Source organism: Nothoprocta perdicaria, unplaced genomic scaffold, assembly GCF_003342845.1.
Source record: "Nothoprocta perdicaria isolate Ctin4 unplaced genomic scaffold, notPer1 scaffold_127, whole genome shotgun sequence".
Taxonomy (NCBI): Eukaryota; Metazoa; Chordata; class Aves; order Tinamiformes; family Tinamidae; genus Nothoprocta; species Nothoprocta perdicaria.
This window is the reverse complement of record NW_020454394.1, coordinates 370,109-385,905: the sequence shown is the minus strand read 5'-3', so window position 1 is coordinate 385,905 and position 15,797 is coordinate 370,109. Positions and strand designations below refer to the sequence as shown.

Below are 15,797 nucleotides of genomic sequence, written 5' to 3'. Positions count from 1 at the left end.
TCACTTCTGTAGTTTCAAGCAAGAAACAAGACCGTATCCAGCTTGAGCTACTGTCTGACAGTGGAGAGATTTGGAGAGATTTTAACGTTATCAGCCATCACCACCTACCACCTTGGATGAAAACTTTTTCTGACCTACTATTTATCCATCTCTAAGTGAAAGTGAGTCTTGGGAAGAGATTTGGAGTTGGAAAGCAGAACTGCTCCAATTACTAGAAATGGTCGTGGATGGACTCCTCCAAACCCATGGGTTATGTAAGGAAGCATAAGACATATCATATCAAGGAAAATTCTGCACTGTAGATGGGGAGATAGACATATGGTGGAAAAAAAACGGTGTTCAAGCCTGGCAAAGCTGCAGAGATGACATGAGATGATGTCCACAGTCTACAAAACACAAGGTAAAACTGGATGAGCTCTGAAACTGCGTGGCAGAAGGTCTCACCCAACAGGGACCAGAAAACAAAACAGCAAAAAGCTCAGCCTGGCTCCCTCTTCCCCTGAAAACTATGGAGAGCAACTTGAGGGTCAAGCAGGTCTTTATAGGATCATTAGGGCTGGAAAAGACCTTGAAGATCATCAAATCCAACTGTAAACCTCAGTCAGCACCATCCAAAACTTGCAGAAAATATATATGTTTCATTGAAGAGCAATTAAAATCCTCCTGGATGCTTTTTTTGCATTCACCCTGCAGATTCACTCAGCCTTTTTAATTCACCCTGCACTTACAAGCAGGTACTTGGGTTAGGCTGTCAAGACAAAAGTGATTCGAAGCCATATGTGCTTAGCTCCTCAGAAGACATATCATTCCCTAACACAATGGTATTAGAGAAACGGCTGACAGGTAGCGATCAGGAGACTTCATTCTGCTTGTCATGTGGTGGGTTGTCAATTCTTCTATTCTCCTTAGATAAAAGCTTAGTTGCATTAGATTTAAATAATGGGGAAGTTGCAGGTTAGAATTTTTCAAAAGTACCCAAATGACTTCAGTACTTAAATTCTATTTTCAAAATGATGTCGCTATGCAGGAATATAAGTTGGTGGAGTAAATGGAACTTAGCCACAATTAAAGAAATTCATAGAAGAGGAAGGGAGAGAAACCAAACCAAGAGGACATGAAACTTGTCCTCTGCTCCAGGCCCCTGGCTTAAGGTATATATAATTTGCAAATTACATTCATAAGACAAAGTAAGYTCCAATTTAAACATACTTTTCACTTTGTTCTATCACTGCATTTGTTAATTTTATAGCACATTTCCTCTTGTCCCTCTAAAAACGTTTCTTGGTGATACTTTTAAGGTGGACTTTACCTGAAAAAGCAAATTACACTAAAGATTTAAGCAGAGGTTTCAGAGATTCCTTTCCAGTTTGCTGTGAAAAATATCTACTTAAATTCTTCCTTTAATTATTTTTTGACAGTAAATACCCAGAGATTAGAAGAGGAGGTGACCATTTAAACCTCAGGCCCCCAAGTGAAATAGAAACTTGAGACTCTGCATMAAAGGCAAGAAATAAAACAAATGGTATTTCTGCTGCGAGTACCAACCTACCATTAGGCAAAYGAAGAATCCCTGTGGCTATTTCCTACTTAAAATATTTGTAGCTCCTCCAACATAAAGTGGTGTTCATAGAAGAGGCTTGAGCCTTGGAGTGCTCATTGGAACCACGTTTCTCCTTGTGCCTGTGAGGTTTCCCCTCACCAAGCCACATCCATGGGACCCTGATGCCAGTGTTAGGCAAGAAAAGCTCAGCTGCAACTTTAGGTAGGCAATTTTTGGCTATTGCCTTCACTGCTTAATTGCTCTGCATCACCTTACAGCACACGGCTCGTTAAGCTATAGATGCTTTCAGCACTTTCATTTTGATCTGTTATTTCAGCAGGCATCTATGCAACACTGAGAGCAAATACGGTTTGAAACAGGGCTGCCGTAGCAGTTACAGAACATCTAAAAGGAAGGGGGRAAAAAAAAAAAGAAAAAAATAGGCCAGACCTTTATTAAATTTTAAAGTATGCCTTTGCTACACTCTTGTAAAGATCCAAATAGGGTATTCAAATCTCTAGAGATCACCAGTATAATTTCTTTATCATGTTCCATTTAAAATTTAATTATGTAGTCTACAACAAGAAGTATTTGAGTACTCTAAATAGGTCATGCAATGAACAACTTAATAATATTATAAAGTTTCCTTGTGAAGATCTTTTCTTTGATGTGCTGTTACACACAGAAAACCTTTCTTCAAAAAAACAATATGCACTCATACATATAATAATGGYGTTCAATATAAAAATTGTGAATCTTCTTTATCATGTTATAAGTTGAGATTTTCAATACCTTTTCTAACCTATACTCCCCAAATCATCAGAAATAGCTGGTACAGTAAAACTGACACAATCTAATCGTGCAGAGTATTTTTATAGCTTTCTACAGGCAAAGTTTATCTTACGGGGCTTCCTTCTAAATGATGTCCTCCAACTCAGGCTTTTCTGCTTTTGCTTATCATCTGTAACATTTATTATTCAGTGGCAAAAAGTAAGGCTGTTTCTTCTTCCTCTTAAAAATCATCATTAGGGAACAATCAACARCATTCGATGGAAAATGGTGATATTAAAATCACTGTTTACCAAGACACTTTGTTATATTTCCCTTATAAGAAGGCACATCTTGGTTATTATAGGAGAAGAGAAAATATTCCCTCTTCCAACTTCTGGCTATTTGCAGGGCTTTCTGGGATCAAATCCCCAATTTGCGTTCTATAATCCAAATTGGGATTACAAATTACACCTCTACACAAACACACATACACACTTATTTTTTGGGAATAAACAAAAAAAATGTGGAAAAAAAAAAAMCAAATAAGAGTCTGCAGTGATGAAATCATCCTGATATTAAGACAAAATGCTCTAATATAGACACATCTGCTCAGGCTTGCACAGCCTGCAGCCCAAACCCTTTGGCCAGGATTAGCGTTGCTGAAAAAGAGTAGATYAACCCAAAACACAAATACATCCATGAGCCAGTATAACCAGGAAATGGCACTACATCTACCTGTATAAATGAGGCTTAATATTCTAGAATTATGGAGGGGTTTGAGCTTGTTTTCTTGCCTCATTAGGCAAAACACAACTTGCCCAGGAACTACAGGAAAGTAGTTCTTAGTTTTCTCATCTCAACATGTCAACCTGATATTGTATATTTAAAACAATCTGGGGGTGGGGGGATGGCGACATCAGAGTGTTGCAGGTTTATGAATTAATAACAGCAAAACGGCTCACTTGGAGCTTGAGCAAAGAACACAAAATATTAGATAAATACTTTACAACCTAAAATTAAAAACCCAAGGGAGCGGCTCGCTTAGAGGAATGCGGGAACAGGTGAGTCCCAGAGAAAGCTTGAGGACTGGCCAACCTGCACACAGCTGTAAACATTTGTTTTAAATCAAGACAAAATCAGGGCTTTTAATATTTATAACAYAATTACAATGCCTCGTGCACATCGCTTGCATAATCTGATTTTTACCCACGACATCTTGCCACAGTCGAAATTAAAGCCTTGCGGTAATAATTCAAAAAGCAAATTTAGGCAATCATTAATGGCAAGTGTGAATCTGGATGTTTATTCAAGCACCTGCATCTCTCATTTTAACTTTAATTTAAAGCAGAACTCATTTCTGCAGTACAAGGACGGCATGTTTCCAGTATATTAGTCATATAATATACAACCAATTAGTGGCATGCAGTCAAACTGGAAATACTTCAGCATTAAAAACTTAAAAGAGACARCTAGGCAGCCATACATACATTCCTAAGCAAGGAGACAGTTGCACCATTGACTCTCTGATTTTTTTATGCAGAACTGTAACTTTTTTTGCAGCTAGGATGCACAAAATCTTTTGTGGCAGATAAGCCTGATTGTCAGCCAGCAAACAAACAATTTCAAGTGCCTTGCAAACTTTYACCAGCGTATTTCATTGCCCAAGTGGGGGGTAATCTTAAATAGAAAGGTATGCAATCAATGAATTTACACAAATCTAACAGGATTGTACCCACAAAACAGGATGGTACATGACTAAGGGGTAAAAAAAAATCAAATATTGTGAAAATAGACATTTTTACAGCCTGGCAGTACAGATAAGCATATGAATGTATGCTCCTCACAGGAAAAACTAAGTATCATAGCAGATTTTGGTTTTCTTTTTCCTTCTCCCCATCCTTTTCTCTGTCTGCATGACTACAGCATTTATTGCATCCTCCAAATAGGCAAGTCTCTCTTTCCAAACCTCTGCTTTAACCTGCAAGCCATGTCTAGCTCTGTTATTTTGCACAAAGTTTTCTCACCGCCGGGGAACCTGATCTGAGCAATTCTGCTTTCCAAACAAAAAACGCATTAGGAGACTAATGTTTTCTCTCCACCTTCCACGTTTCCCTCGTCTCATCCCTGAGGTGAAATATAAAGCAAAAGCAAGGCCACCTGCAATGTCTCTAATTGCACAGCTGGAAGAAAGCCACATCTGGGATGTTGCTTTCCAGGTATGCAAAATCACACTAAGTCTGCAAACCACTTAAAAGTGCGGCTTTAAACTCATGTAGTTTCGGATGCTCTGGTGTTTCACAGATGTTTTACTGCCTATGACATGCAGAGTATTCCTTGCCCTCCCTGCAGGCCTGAATCTCAATATCCCAGCAGTTTTCTTTATGAAAAAAATCACGTTCTGGCTCAAAAGGTCGTGCTTCTTCCAGCAGACTGTGGACACAGATCGAGAGATTTGCTTTAGAGCAACTTGCTTACCTTGGTAATGCTCCAGATAGCTCGGTGGCAGACTCTCTGAAAGACACAAAGGATGGAAAAACGAGTGTGTTTAAAGCAGCTGTAATGTTTTAGCAACAAGAAACCATTATACTATTAGTATTTTATATAAGTGCAGAAGCACATGTGCCATTTTATATGTAGACGTGTCGTTTGCAGAGATCAGAATCATAGAATYATTGAGGCTGGAAGAGACTTTTGGAGATGATCTAGTCCAACCTCCTGCATGAGGGAGATATCACGATCGTGATAAATGGATGATGGGGTGTGATCCAGGGCTTTCATCAGAATAAAGTTCTCAATGGTTCAATTACTCATTTTCTAAACATAACATTATCACTACTTCAAATGCCAGCACTGCTACATAGCTAAAATGTAGCATTGAGCCAATACTTGGGTGGAAAAAAAAATCCCATATTTAGTGCTGCTAAAACAAGGGATTCAACTTAGATTTATACAAAAGTTATACTCTGAGAAAATGCTAAGTTAGTGTTAAACTGTTTTATCTTGGGTGTTAGGCAATAGTTGCTTTCCAAATATGTGGGTTTTGATGCAATTTATAGCTTGAACCTACTTGATGCATTTGGAATTTTTTTGGGAGAAATGATGTCAGAGAATGAAAGCGAGCTAAAGTAACTGACATATCATGCTAAATTGCACTTAGCCAGATTACCACAGCCTGTATACATGACATAAAATATATCTCACTTCTGCTACCATGTTATGCCCTTGCTTCCCTCCCAAGTGCATTTGCTCAGACTTTATCCAAAAATCAAAATCAGTAAGCTCCAAACAAGCAATTTTCCTTGCTCTCCCATCTATAACAGCTCCAGAAAACAATAATAAACAGCCATAAGAGGTTTGTTTTGCTAGGCTTGACCAACGGTCCATCCAATTTCACATTTTATTCCTTAGATGAAATCTCTGTCCTATGGCCAAGGTGACTGTAGGGAAGAGAGACAGTTAATACATGATTTCCTTCAGCTAAGATTCAAATTGCAAGATTTCACATCTATAGCTTGGTTCCTTGTTCCCGTAGCACTGTCTTCTCCTGATTACCAGCTGATGAATAGAAAACCTTTCCATCTCTTTTTACATTCAGAAAATAAAGTTAAATGACATAACTAAATAAAATAGCTTTTGAAAAACTCTGTAGCTTAAACATCGCCCAAACCATTAGCCTAGTGATCCCTGAGTAGCAGAGCCATGCCTTTGGGTTTTTGTTGCAAGGTTATCAACTTTATAACTTCCAAATCTGAATCTAATTTCTTTAGGAATCCAAATGAAAAAGATAGACCTTTACCATGTACTGTAGTTCCTGCATTCGTACTAGTAATCTGTAAAATCTGTTTAAACTATTAACCTTGAGTGATACCTCATCATCAAGCTAATTACCCTTGTACAAAATATGAATCATCAGTTTTACATGACTCTATTTTATTGGCTGTCACCAAAAAGTGAATAGGATGATCTTATTTACCTTCTCCTTGCTGCTCATTATCTGACAAACCTTTAAAAAACCACCCCTTCCCTCCCACTTTGACAAGTCTTAATCTCTTTAATTTCTAGTTATGGTTTTTCCTGGGGCCACCTGGTTCCTGCTATACACTTTTTTGATGTGATGATGAAAGATTTATCAGAATAAAATCAYGATAAGTCAGAGGTCTTCTATAATTATAGATCTTCCGTGCGCTTTGGCATTATCTGGTCTATGACCAAGGTGAAAGGGAGATRCCTTTTTAGTTATTTTGTTGTTGTTGAGCCAATGACACCCAGCTTTTTCCTGAATGGTTAAATTTTCAGTTTTAGGACCCATTCTGGTGTCATGGAAGATAAACGGGTGCCCCTGGACACAGGCCAATTTGCATTTTGTTGACTCTATCTTCAAGCTGTGCTCTTCAGTTTGTGGGTGACTGGAGGTTGCCATAAACCTCAGAGTTTTGCTTTAAAAGATGCAGATCAGAACCATGTTCAGTAACCACTGAACAAAGAGGAGTAAATAAATGCAATACAGCATATGGAGGCAGTTTAGAAGTCCCAGCTACAAACTGGTCACTAGTTCCCACCCCAGAAAATCAGCTAGGTAGGTATTTAATAGGGGACCAGGGTCAAAGTCCATGATAGTGAGTCCAGTGGAGGGTGAGTAAGATCATTAAGGGACTGGAACGTTTCTCATATGAAAAGAGATTATCAGAACAGAGCCTGGTCACCTTGAAGGAGAGAGGGCTGAGAGGCTGTGATATACATGAGTGCAAATATGAGGGGTAGGAGAAACAGGTAGAGATTAGAAAGAGTTAAGAAACTGAAATTAATGTGGTGCAATACAGAGTTGGCTTCTAGGGCATTTAGCTATATCAAATGTATTTTATTATTATTAAAATCTCCTGACCACTGGTATTAAAAGACTTTCTTTTCTAAGCCTTATTCATAAATTATATAATTCAAATCATTAACATAACATTTTCTGCAACTTAACAATGAACTTGATCATGAGATGGTTCCAACAGCCAGGAAACTGTTTCCTTCCACCTTTAACCATAAGCACATTTGTCTTTCACTTTTTTGGAGGAAACAATTTGAATTTTTTAGTAAAGATGGATGTTGCTTCCTCTAAAAGGATTCCCCAGGTTTAGCTACCTATTACTGTTCTGATAACAGAATAGTCCAAAATGTGCTGGCTTAGAAAAGAGAAGACCATATTTTATAAAATATCAAGTAGTGAGTCAGTTTATTCCAGGAAGCACCAAGAAGAAACCATGATTAAGAGAGATTTTTGAACTGGAAACACACTGCAAATTTCTGCCCAAGGCAGCGAGAGAATTGTGCATCTGAATTTCTAATGATTTTCATTTTTTCTTAAATAACCCACTCTGCAAGAGATGTTGTCCATATGAAAACAATTACTAAAAAATCAATGTGGTGAGAAAAAGCCTGAATGTGATGAGAATTGTAACCGAACACACTGTGTGCCTTTGCCACATACATTTTTAATGCCATTAATTACATAGTCAGTTTTGTGTTTGGGCAGATCAAATGCCAATTTTAAGCAAAAATGTGTAAAGTAAAGACTTTTGAAATCCATCTCAAACTTGAATAAAATTAGAAAGCTCACAAACAAAGGGGAAGAACCAATCAGATTAGTTGCCAGCTATAAAAGATTTTACTGTTTCTCATCAATTCATTGAACGTTTAAACCACAGAATAATCTTTCCCAAAGAACTTTAGATTAATAAAGAAAAAATATTTGTTTTCTAGAAAACAAATACAATTATCCTTTCAATGACACTGAAAATAAATAGTACTTTTGGTGCTGAAGATGGTTAATATCCACTGTAAATGTCCTACAAATAAAAGAAATAGCAACACTGCTCTATAAATATATTTTATTGAAGTTAAAAAAATCTTATGTAGAAAATTACTTATCAAGAAAACTCTTATCATTTATTAGATAATGGATACTCTTTCTGCAGTATTCCAAGAAACTGAAACTAGACTTATGCAACTAATTTTCATATTCCTACTACTCCCAAATGACACATGCAGTAAATTATCATTTGTGTTTATTGTATCTACAACAACTGAAAAAAAAAATTTTTTTTTAAGATGAAAATCAGTCTTGGATAAAAGTGAGCAAAAGATAATACTAAAGGGAAAATGATTTCAAGATCACATATTTCCATGTCCTGCTTAGGATACGCAAGGACAACCTGAAAACAGGGAAGATGTAAACCCGAGAGCTTTCCCAGGATTTCTCCAAATACCACTGAATTCAATGCCAATTCAAGGCATTGACATGACAGAAAGTTTACATTAGCATCACCCAAATGAGAAAAAAAGGCATGGAACCAAAGCGGGAAAAAACAGACTTTATCTGAGTTCCCTGCCAAAGCAAGGATGATGTTAAGGACAGAAGAAGACAAAGGAGATGGAGAAGCTCTTAGGTAGAAGGCAACATTATTGGCAGGCAACCACTGTGTGTTTTGCCCCTCCACTCCCCCTCAACATAAAAAATAAGAAATAAAAAAAACAATAAAAAAGAAAGATGTCATTCAGTAAATACATGAAGAGCTTTGGCCTGTTAAAGAGGCTCTCAACACTCTGGAGAAGGATAAATAGCTCTTCTTGGAAAGCAAAGAGTCAGGGTTGGGGGAAAACGTACCACACACGCAGACGTATGTTATGAAATTTCTCTCCACCATCTGAGAACTCCTTCTTGTAGGATAAGAGTAGGATGTGTGCACATCCATGCACCAAAGCAGAAAAGTATAAATATTTTAGTCAGAACCTTACATTGAAGTGGAAGTGGGAAGATATGCATAAAGAGCAGCAAAACAGACTCACTGCCTAATAGTTTTGTTTAAAGAAAGTAGTTCAGAAGAACTCTTCATACTGTTGGAAAGTGGTGTATTTGTATTAAATGTTTTGTTCGCTGAGAATCATATGGTGCTCTTATCTTGAAGGCTGACTGGCAGCTGTTGTTACCACCTACGCATGGGATTTGGCACAATAAAATTCCAAGCTTTTTACTCTGTGCAGCATTTTTGTCCAATTTGTTACTCTGTCTTGTGCATTTGCAGGGATGTAAACTGAGGCACAAGAGATGGGACAAGGTTTCAAAGGGCAACTGCAGTAATCGTGTGCATATACTGACCTTAAGTATGCATCTGGTAGTTGCCTACCATGTAACTTAGCAAGCTCTGACCCAATTCACTTCAGTCAGGACTACGCTTAGAAACATTTCTTGCATCTGCAACATGGACCTTCAGAGTGCTGTTAAATCAAATTACAGACAGTATGCAAGCCATGAAACGGTTATGAGCCTTATACCCAAGAATTTGGAAAGTCCTAGGTCTCCATCAAGAATGGTTTTTGTTCTCAAATATTTATGTATTCCAGCAAAGCAATGTATGGGTGTTCTAGAGAAGATGCCAAAATAAATAAATAAATAAATAAATAGGAAGTTAGCAACACATTCCTCTGCTTGTCTGAAGTGCAGACAAGCACTTTAATCCCCCACACTCTTGGAGAGAGGATAAAGCCTGCCTACGTTGCAAGAAACACATGAGGATAAGGACATAAGGGTTGTGGTAGGAGGTGTCTGAGCCAGCAGCCTTGGTGTGAGGCTTTTGTCTTCTCCAGGATGAGTCAACACCCCCCAGTCAACTGTCTGGAATGCTTTGCAGCAGTTAGTTCTATCACTTGCTTTCTTTTTTAATGAAATGCAAAAAGAAAATCAAAGGCTGAGGTGGTATTTCTCGTTTTAGTTTCATCTCCTTCGGTAAACTTTGTTAGAGAATATCATAAAGAATATCAGCATTAATTGCAATAGAGGGGGTATATTCATGGATGGAATTAAGTACAAATTGAAGAGAAACAAGTTATTCTAGAGTGCCACTTGAGAAGCTATGAATTTTTGCTGGAATATCCATCGACTGTGGACATAATTGGATATGTCAAGTGTGCTGATACAGTGTAAGCAACAGATCACAATCATGTTGACATCTAAGAAGTCCTATCTCGAGATGTACCCAACTATTGCATAACCATGAAATGCGTCTTTGTTTTGCCCCACAGGCAAATTCTTGCTTGCCAGGATAAAAAAATCGCCTCTTCCTCCAAGCCACTCACTTTCCACCTCTCCACAGAGAGGGAGCAAACACTACAACCACCACTAGCCTGCCCACACTATGTCCAGTGATAGGCAAAAAGGGAGGTGCAGGGGGTCTACAACATACAGCTCAGCAATACTACTCAGTGACAGCATTGACAGCTCCAAGGACCACCAGCCAAAGGGATATGTCCCTTTCATTTGAACGTTTTTATATCAGGCCAAAAATGAATGTCTTTGCAGATCACATGTCTATACACATGCCCACTCACCGCTATGTTTACATATAACAGTAGCGTGATAAGAGAAAGGGGAGATAAGCTGAAGAGAAACGTTGTTAGTCTAAAAGAAAAGTTGTATCAGGAAGAATATAATTACTTATTTGTGGATTTCACCAAGACTCGAGAGTCAATGCCTCTACTCTTGCAGAAAAGTGCCATGGCATTTTTAATGACCACAAATGGTTAGGACATTGATTTCTCATTTCACTTGAAAAATGGCACCTCTAAAGGCACATTGCTGTCTCTCCTCTTCTCAGCCTCACAAGGGGGATGATTTAGAATTGACTTGGAAGAACTAATAGTGCCTWTTGAAACACTGTTGTGAGAGAGAAGACCATTCGCCAATCTTAAATTGGACAGTTTCTTGGCTTTGTTAGATTGCATGAAAATAAACAAGCCACGCTAAGAGGAGATATGAGGCTTAATGYTCTTAAATTCTGAATGCATTAGTCTTATGACCAGGTCAGCGTATTTCCTGGAAGGTTTCGTTTCCTCTATAACACATGTTCTTATCACATCTTTGTTTAGAATTTTGACCTACAAGTAGCAAGGTAGAAAATAATTTTAGATTAAAAAAAGATATTTTAAAATACCAATATTTCAAMGGATATCTTTATGTAAGTATATTACTGAATTTTGCAATAAGCAGCAAACAATTATATTACACTACATTTAAAACTTTGGAGAGTTGAGCTACCTTCCAAGGATCACATATTTGCAACAGAATTTGTGTGTGCACATTCTCTGAATGCACTAGCTAAATACCCTTTAAATACCAGCTAAATACTCTTTTTTTAGGAAGTGATGTAAGAAGTTCATATGTAAAATCTATTTATATGCATGCTGACATTCTAGATGATTAGCTGGCTGAGATAAATGACATGAGCAAACATACTTGTTGTTTTCTCTCATGATTATTTTTAAAAGCTGCATTTTTCACAGTTCTAATTTTGCTGCTTCAGTATTCCTATATTTTTCCTTCCTCTTTAGGATGAAGAAAAGATATCAGTACATATTCAGTGATAAAGCCTAACATTAAAACAATGTATATTCAGAACACATCCATTATATACACCAGTAAATACACCAAATAAAACAGACCATCCTCATTGTGACTCTTACATTTTCCATATAAATTGATCTYTAAAGCACCCAAAACATCTTTGGAAGAATGTGGTCTTATAGTATACAAACCAAAAATGCAATGCAGGCCAAACACAATTTAGTCRCAAATCCCAGTCAAGATTTTGGCCTCTTGCTTGAAGAAACGGTTCAGGACATGARATGAAAGAGCCTCCATTCTACAAAGGTTGCTTTGTTGCTAAAGAGGAAGATAAAACTTGGAGAGAGAGGTGGAAGAAGCACAGTATTTTACCCATGTTATAGATTGAGGTTGGGGCACAGATGGGATGTGACTCAGCTAGATTTCAAAAGTTAAAAGTTCAGAAAATAAGGGAGTAGACACCATCTGTGGAGACATGGTCGGGCTCTCTGGGGCACAACAAGCAGCAGGAGTTGCAAGAAGGATCATACAGGAGAATCCATGTTGGTCCGGACTCCTACATGCTCACCTGGACAGACCAGGGAGAGAAGGAGGTGATGCATGGATTTGTGTCTTGGGGCACATTTGTGTGAGCTTGGTGGGAGGAAATATTCTCTCTCACTATCAAATGGGAAGAAAGTTCAAATGAATCACGGTAGACTTTCCTCCCCATATGCTCATAAGTGCTAGGGTGACCTGTCTGGTTAGAAAATTTTGCACGCTTGGCATTGGGGTGTTGGGTAGCTCATGTTAYCGCTTCTGTTGGATGCAGCATCATCCTTTGAGCGGTGGCAAAGAGACAGTGTGGGAGGAAGAGAAGGGAATCAGGTCTGAAATTCCATCAGTAACCTGAGCTCAAATTTTATATCTGCAGTACAGGTGTAGAACCAAAGGCAGAATCTGGGCCACGTGTTAATTCAACAGAAGAATTCACACAGTTGCAAGGATGTGTAAAAGGTACAAAGAAAGACATAGTACGATAGACAGAGATGACCTAGATTCCTTGCTTAGCTTCTAGGAGTTTGTACAGGATTGCAGCAAATATCTTCTGATATCTGAGACAGGCTCGTGTTTGTGTTCGGGACTGTTAAATGTGCCATCTACATAAGTGGCTTTTATCATGTAGCAGCTGCTAGTTGTGTCAAATGCTGAATTCCTTTCAGTTTAATGATGAATGACTTTTTTTTTTTTTTAACTAACAACTGTTTTCCATTGAATATCCCCTCCACCCTCCTTCTCTACATTGCACGTGGTAAGTTTTCAAAATGTTAGGATTTCCTGGTACTGGTCATTCGAACTACTGTACGTTTATTTTCAGGAACCAAAGGTGTTTGAGGGAGTTATTTAAAACTTCTTGCAGAGAATAACCCTTGATTCACCACCAAGCAGTGCTAAGCTTTAAAATGGTATCTCATTCTGATCTCAAAACACTTCACTGACTCAGAACAGTTGTGCCAAAATTAACAATGGGAAAAGCAAAATTTTTTGGGGTCCTTCAGCAACTTTGTGGTTCAAAAATTTATTTCTTATTTCATTCAATGCAGGGCCGGGCAGAGATATGCACATGGGAATCTCTGAAGTCTTGTGAAGGACTTCTGGAATGAAATGAGCTATTAAAACACAAGGACCACAGACACAGTAACATTAGGTTAGGAAGGGGACGGCCTTGTTTGCTTGATTCAGCATGCAGAGATTTCACTTTACAGAAAACTGGTAAAAGGAAAAAAATGCGTCTTTTCAGGTTGCGAGGACTTCCTACTTACAGTTCTGAGAGCTGCCAGCTCTCTCTGTAATTTTCCGCTCAGAAGAAAGCAGGAAATATCTGAAAGTCTCATGAGGTTGGCTCTTGCTGGARTTTGGGCAGAATCTGGGATGACAGGCATGTCCACATGCCGTAGCGCAGGCAGATGCAGCTCACCCTGCCCACATGCTTCGCTGGGGAAACAGGAGCTGCCTTCTAAAAATGCTGCAACTGCCTTCGCTCAGCTCCGAGGAAGTATTCAACAACTTTGGAAAAGCATGCCTGCATTTTGGATGCTTATATTTAACCAAGTGTAGGTTTCATCAGATAAGAGTGCTACAGAAACCAGTCTATCTGTCACATAATACCCACATTGCAAACGCTGCCACCGCCTCCTTCAGATGTCTGCCCATGTGTCTTTTAAGGAATGTGATACAATAGCTTACCTATTGTGTTGGGCAAGATCCAACAGTCCCAAGCTGGCTCCTTTCTACCCCAATCTCTCCTCCTTGTGATTCAGAAGAGCAACAACAAGTTGCAAGGTAGGAGAAACGCTCAAAGGACTCTGCGAGCAAGCTTGCCAGCCAGCACGTCTGCATCCCATTAGCTGCAGTTTATAACTGTCCTTATGCTATTTCCATAAATACCACAATATCTTCTGGAGTATCTCAGCGCAAACCACAACAGATGTTGGATGTTTTTATTCCTTCATTCTCGGCCATTTGCTGTTCGTTTGTAGTTTTTTGACCTCTCCTTTTTGCCACCTGCCCATCCACAAATCAGAGCTGTTTCCAAAAAATACGGTCAAGTTCTGTTTTCACTGGTCCCTCTACCACTGCCCAATGATTAATCAGGCAGAGTAGGAAAAGAGGATGAGATCTAGTTCACCATGGAACTTCTGACCTTAAAAGACTGCTTAAATTTATTTGTGATCACCCCAAGTAGATAAAGTTGACAGTAAATAAGTCTGCTGAGCCGGCCATTCAGGAAAGCCAAAGTACACAAATTTCCCTAACCAGCTTGTTAATGTTATTGAACAATTTATTGATGGTGCTGTGAAATTATTACGTGAAGTGTTTCTAAGGTGTGTGTTCCTAGTTAAATAAATCCATAAGCAAGCCCTTTTCTCCCCAACCTCATCCAAACCAGAAGATGTTAAGATAAGCTCTTTAATGGCACAAACTATTAGGCTGCGATATATAGCAGGTACATCTATTAATCATCAGACCATTTATGCTCTGCAATTTCACCACGGTTAAATAACATGGACTACTAAGTACCTGAATCAGCTATTAGCAAGCATTCCCGCTCATTAAAACTCACTTATTTAGACTTCAGCAATGGTAAATGTAACCAGCCCTGGAGGAGTGTCATAGTGCTTGGAAATGGCACATTAAGCTTCATTTACCCAGCTCTGTTCACAGGCACAGAAGGGAAGAGGGGGAAAAAATACATTGAGGGACCATGGCAAAGCTTTCCGAGGCGGCATTACAAAATGACAAAGAGAGCCATAAAGCTTCCTCAAGTACAAGAGTCCTGTGAGGAGTTATTTATCACAGTTTGTTGAAAAGACTCCTACATTTAATAATATGGGATTGCAAAAGCTGATTATTAAATATAATTACAGAAGCAACGCAGAAATAATAGCTTATTGCAGAGCAAAGGCAAAAGAAATGGGGGACACGGCTGGCATTCAGAGTCCTATCGTTAGCTTTTCCAGGAGAGCATGCACAGATGTATACATATTTTATTTGAAATTAGCGTTGACTAAACAGAATTATCCTTCATGAAATTCCGATCGGGGTCAACGCATCCGTTTATACTTGGAGCGTGAAAGTAGTCGCCAAAGTGGATTGCTATTTGGATTTCAACTCCTATCTCTTCTCTGTTTAACACTGGTTTATTAAAAAACACCCACAGCTYGCTGACAAGAAATATTGCTCACATTTGTTTATTAGTAGCCCTGTAACAGATATATTTTTTGCCATGGTGCTGCCGTTTGAAGCGAACATTTTATTTAGACCAAGCTAGTTATCAGAAGGGTCTCCGGGCAGTAAAGCTGAAACAACAAATTCTGATTTCTTATTGCCACCTGCAATAATGAGTTTAACCTCTGTTACAGTACGTCCTGTTCTCAGGAACCTGCCTCTCTCTTCTTGGGCATCACTATCTATGTTGGTGAAACATCTCTTTTAAAAAGTTTTTTTAAAAAACCCTTTTCTATTGCCTTGAGGTAGACATGCACACATTTTTTTTTTTCCCAAACTAGAAGGCAGAGCAAACCAAAATGTATGGTTTCTCTTTCATATTTGGGACTGCAC

General features: G+C 38.6%; 1 protein-coding gene across 2 annotated transcripts in view; it reads right to left on the bottom strand.

The window, feature by feature from the left end:
- CELF2 (CUGBP Elav-like family member 2) overlaps positions 1 to 15,797 on the bottom strand; it is a 380,720-nt gene that overhangs the window by 251,586 nt on the left and 113,337 nt on the right. For both annotated transcript variants that reach the window (XM_026033322.1, XM_026033318.1), the window contains exon 2: positions 4,787 to 4,822. Coding sequence is in view for 1 of the 2 variants with exons in the window: in XM_026033318.1 (XP_025889103.1) it covers positions 4,787 to 4,822 (36 nt within the window). In the remaining variant the exon portion in view is untranslated. The remainder of the gene's footprint in view (positions 1 to 4,786; positions 4,823 to 15,797) is intronic.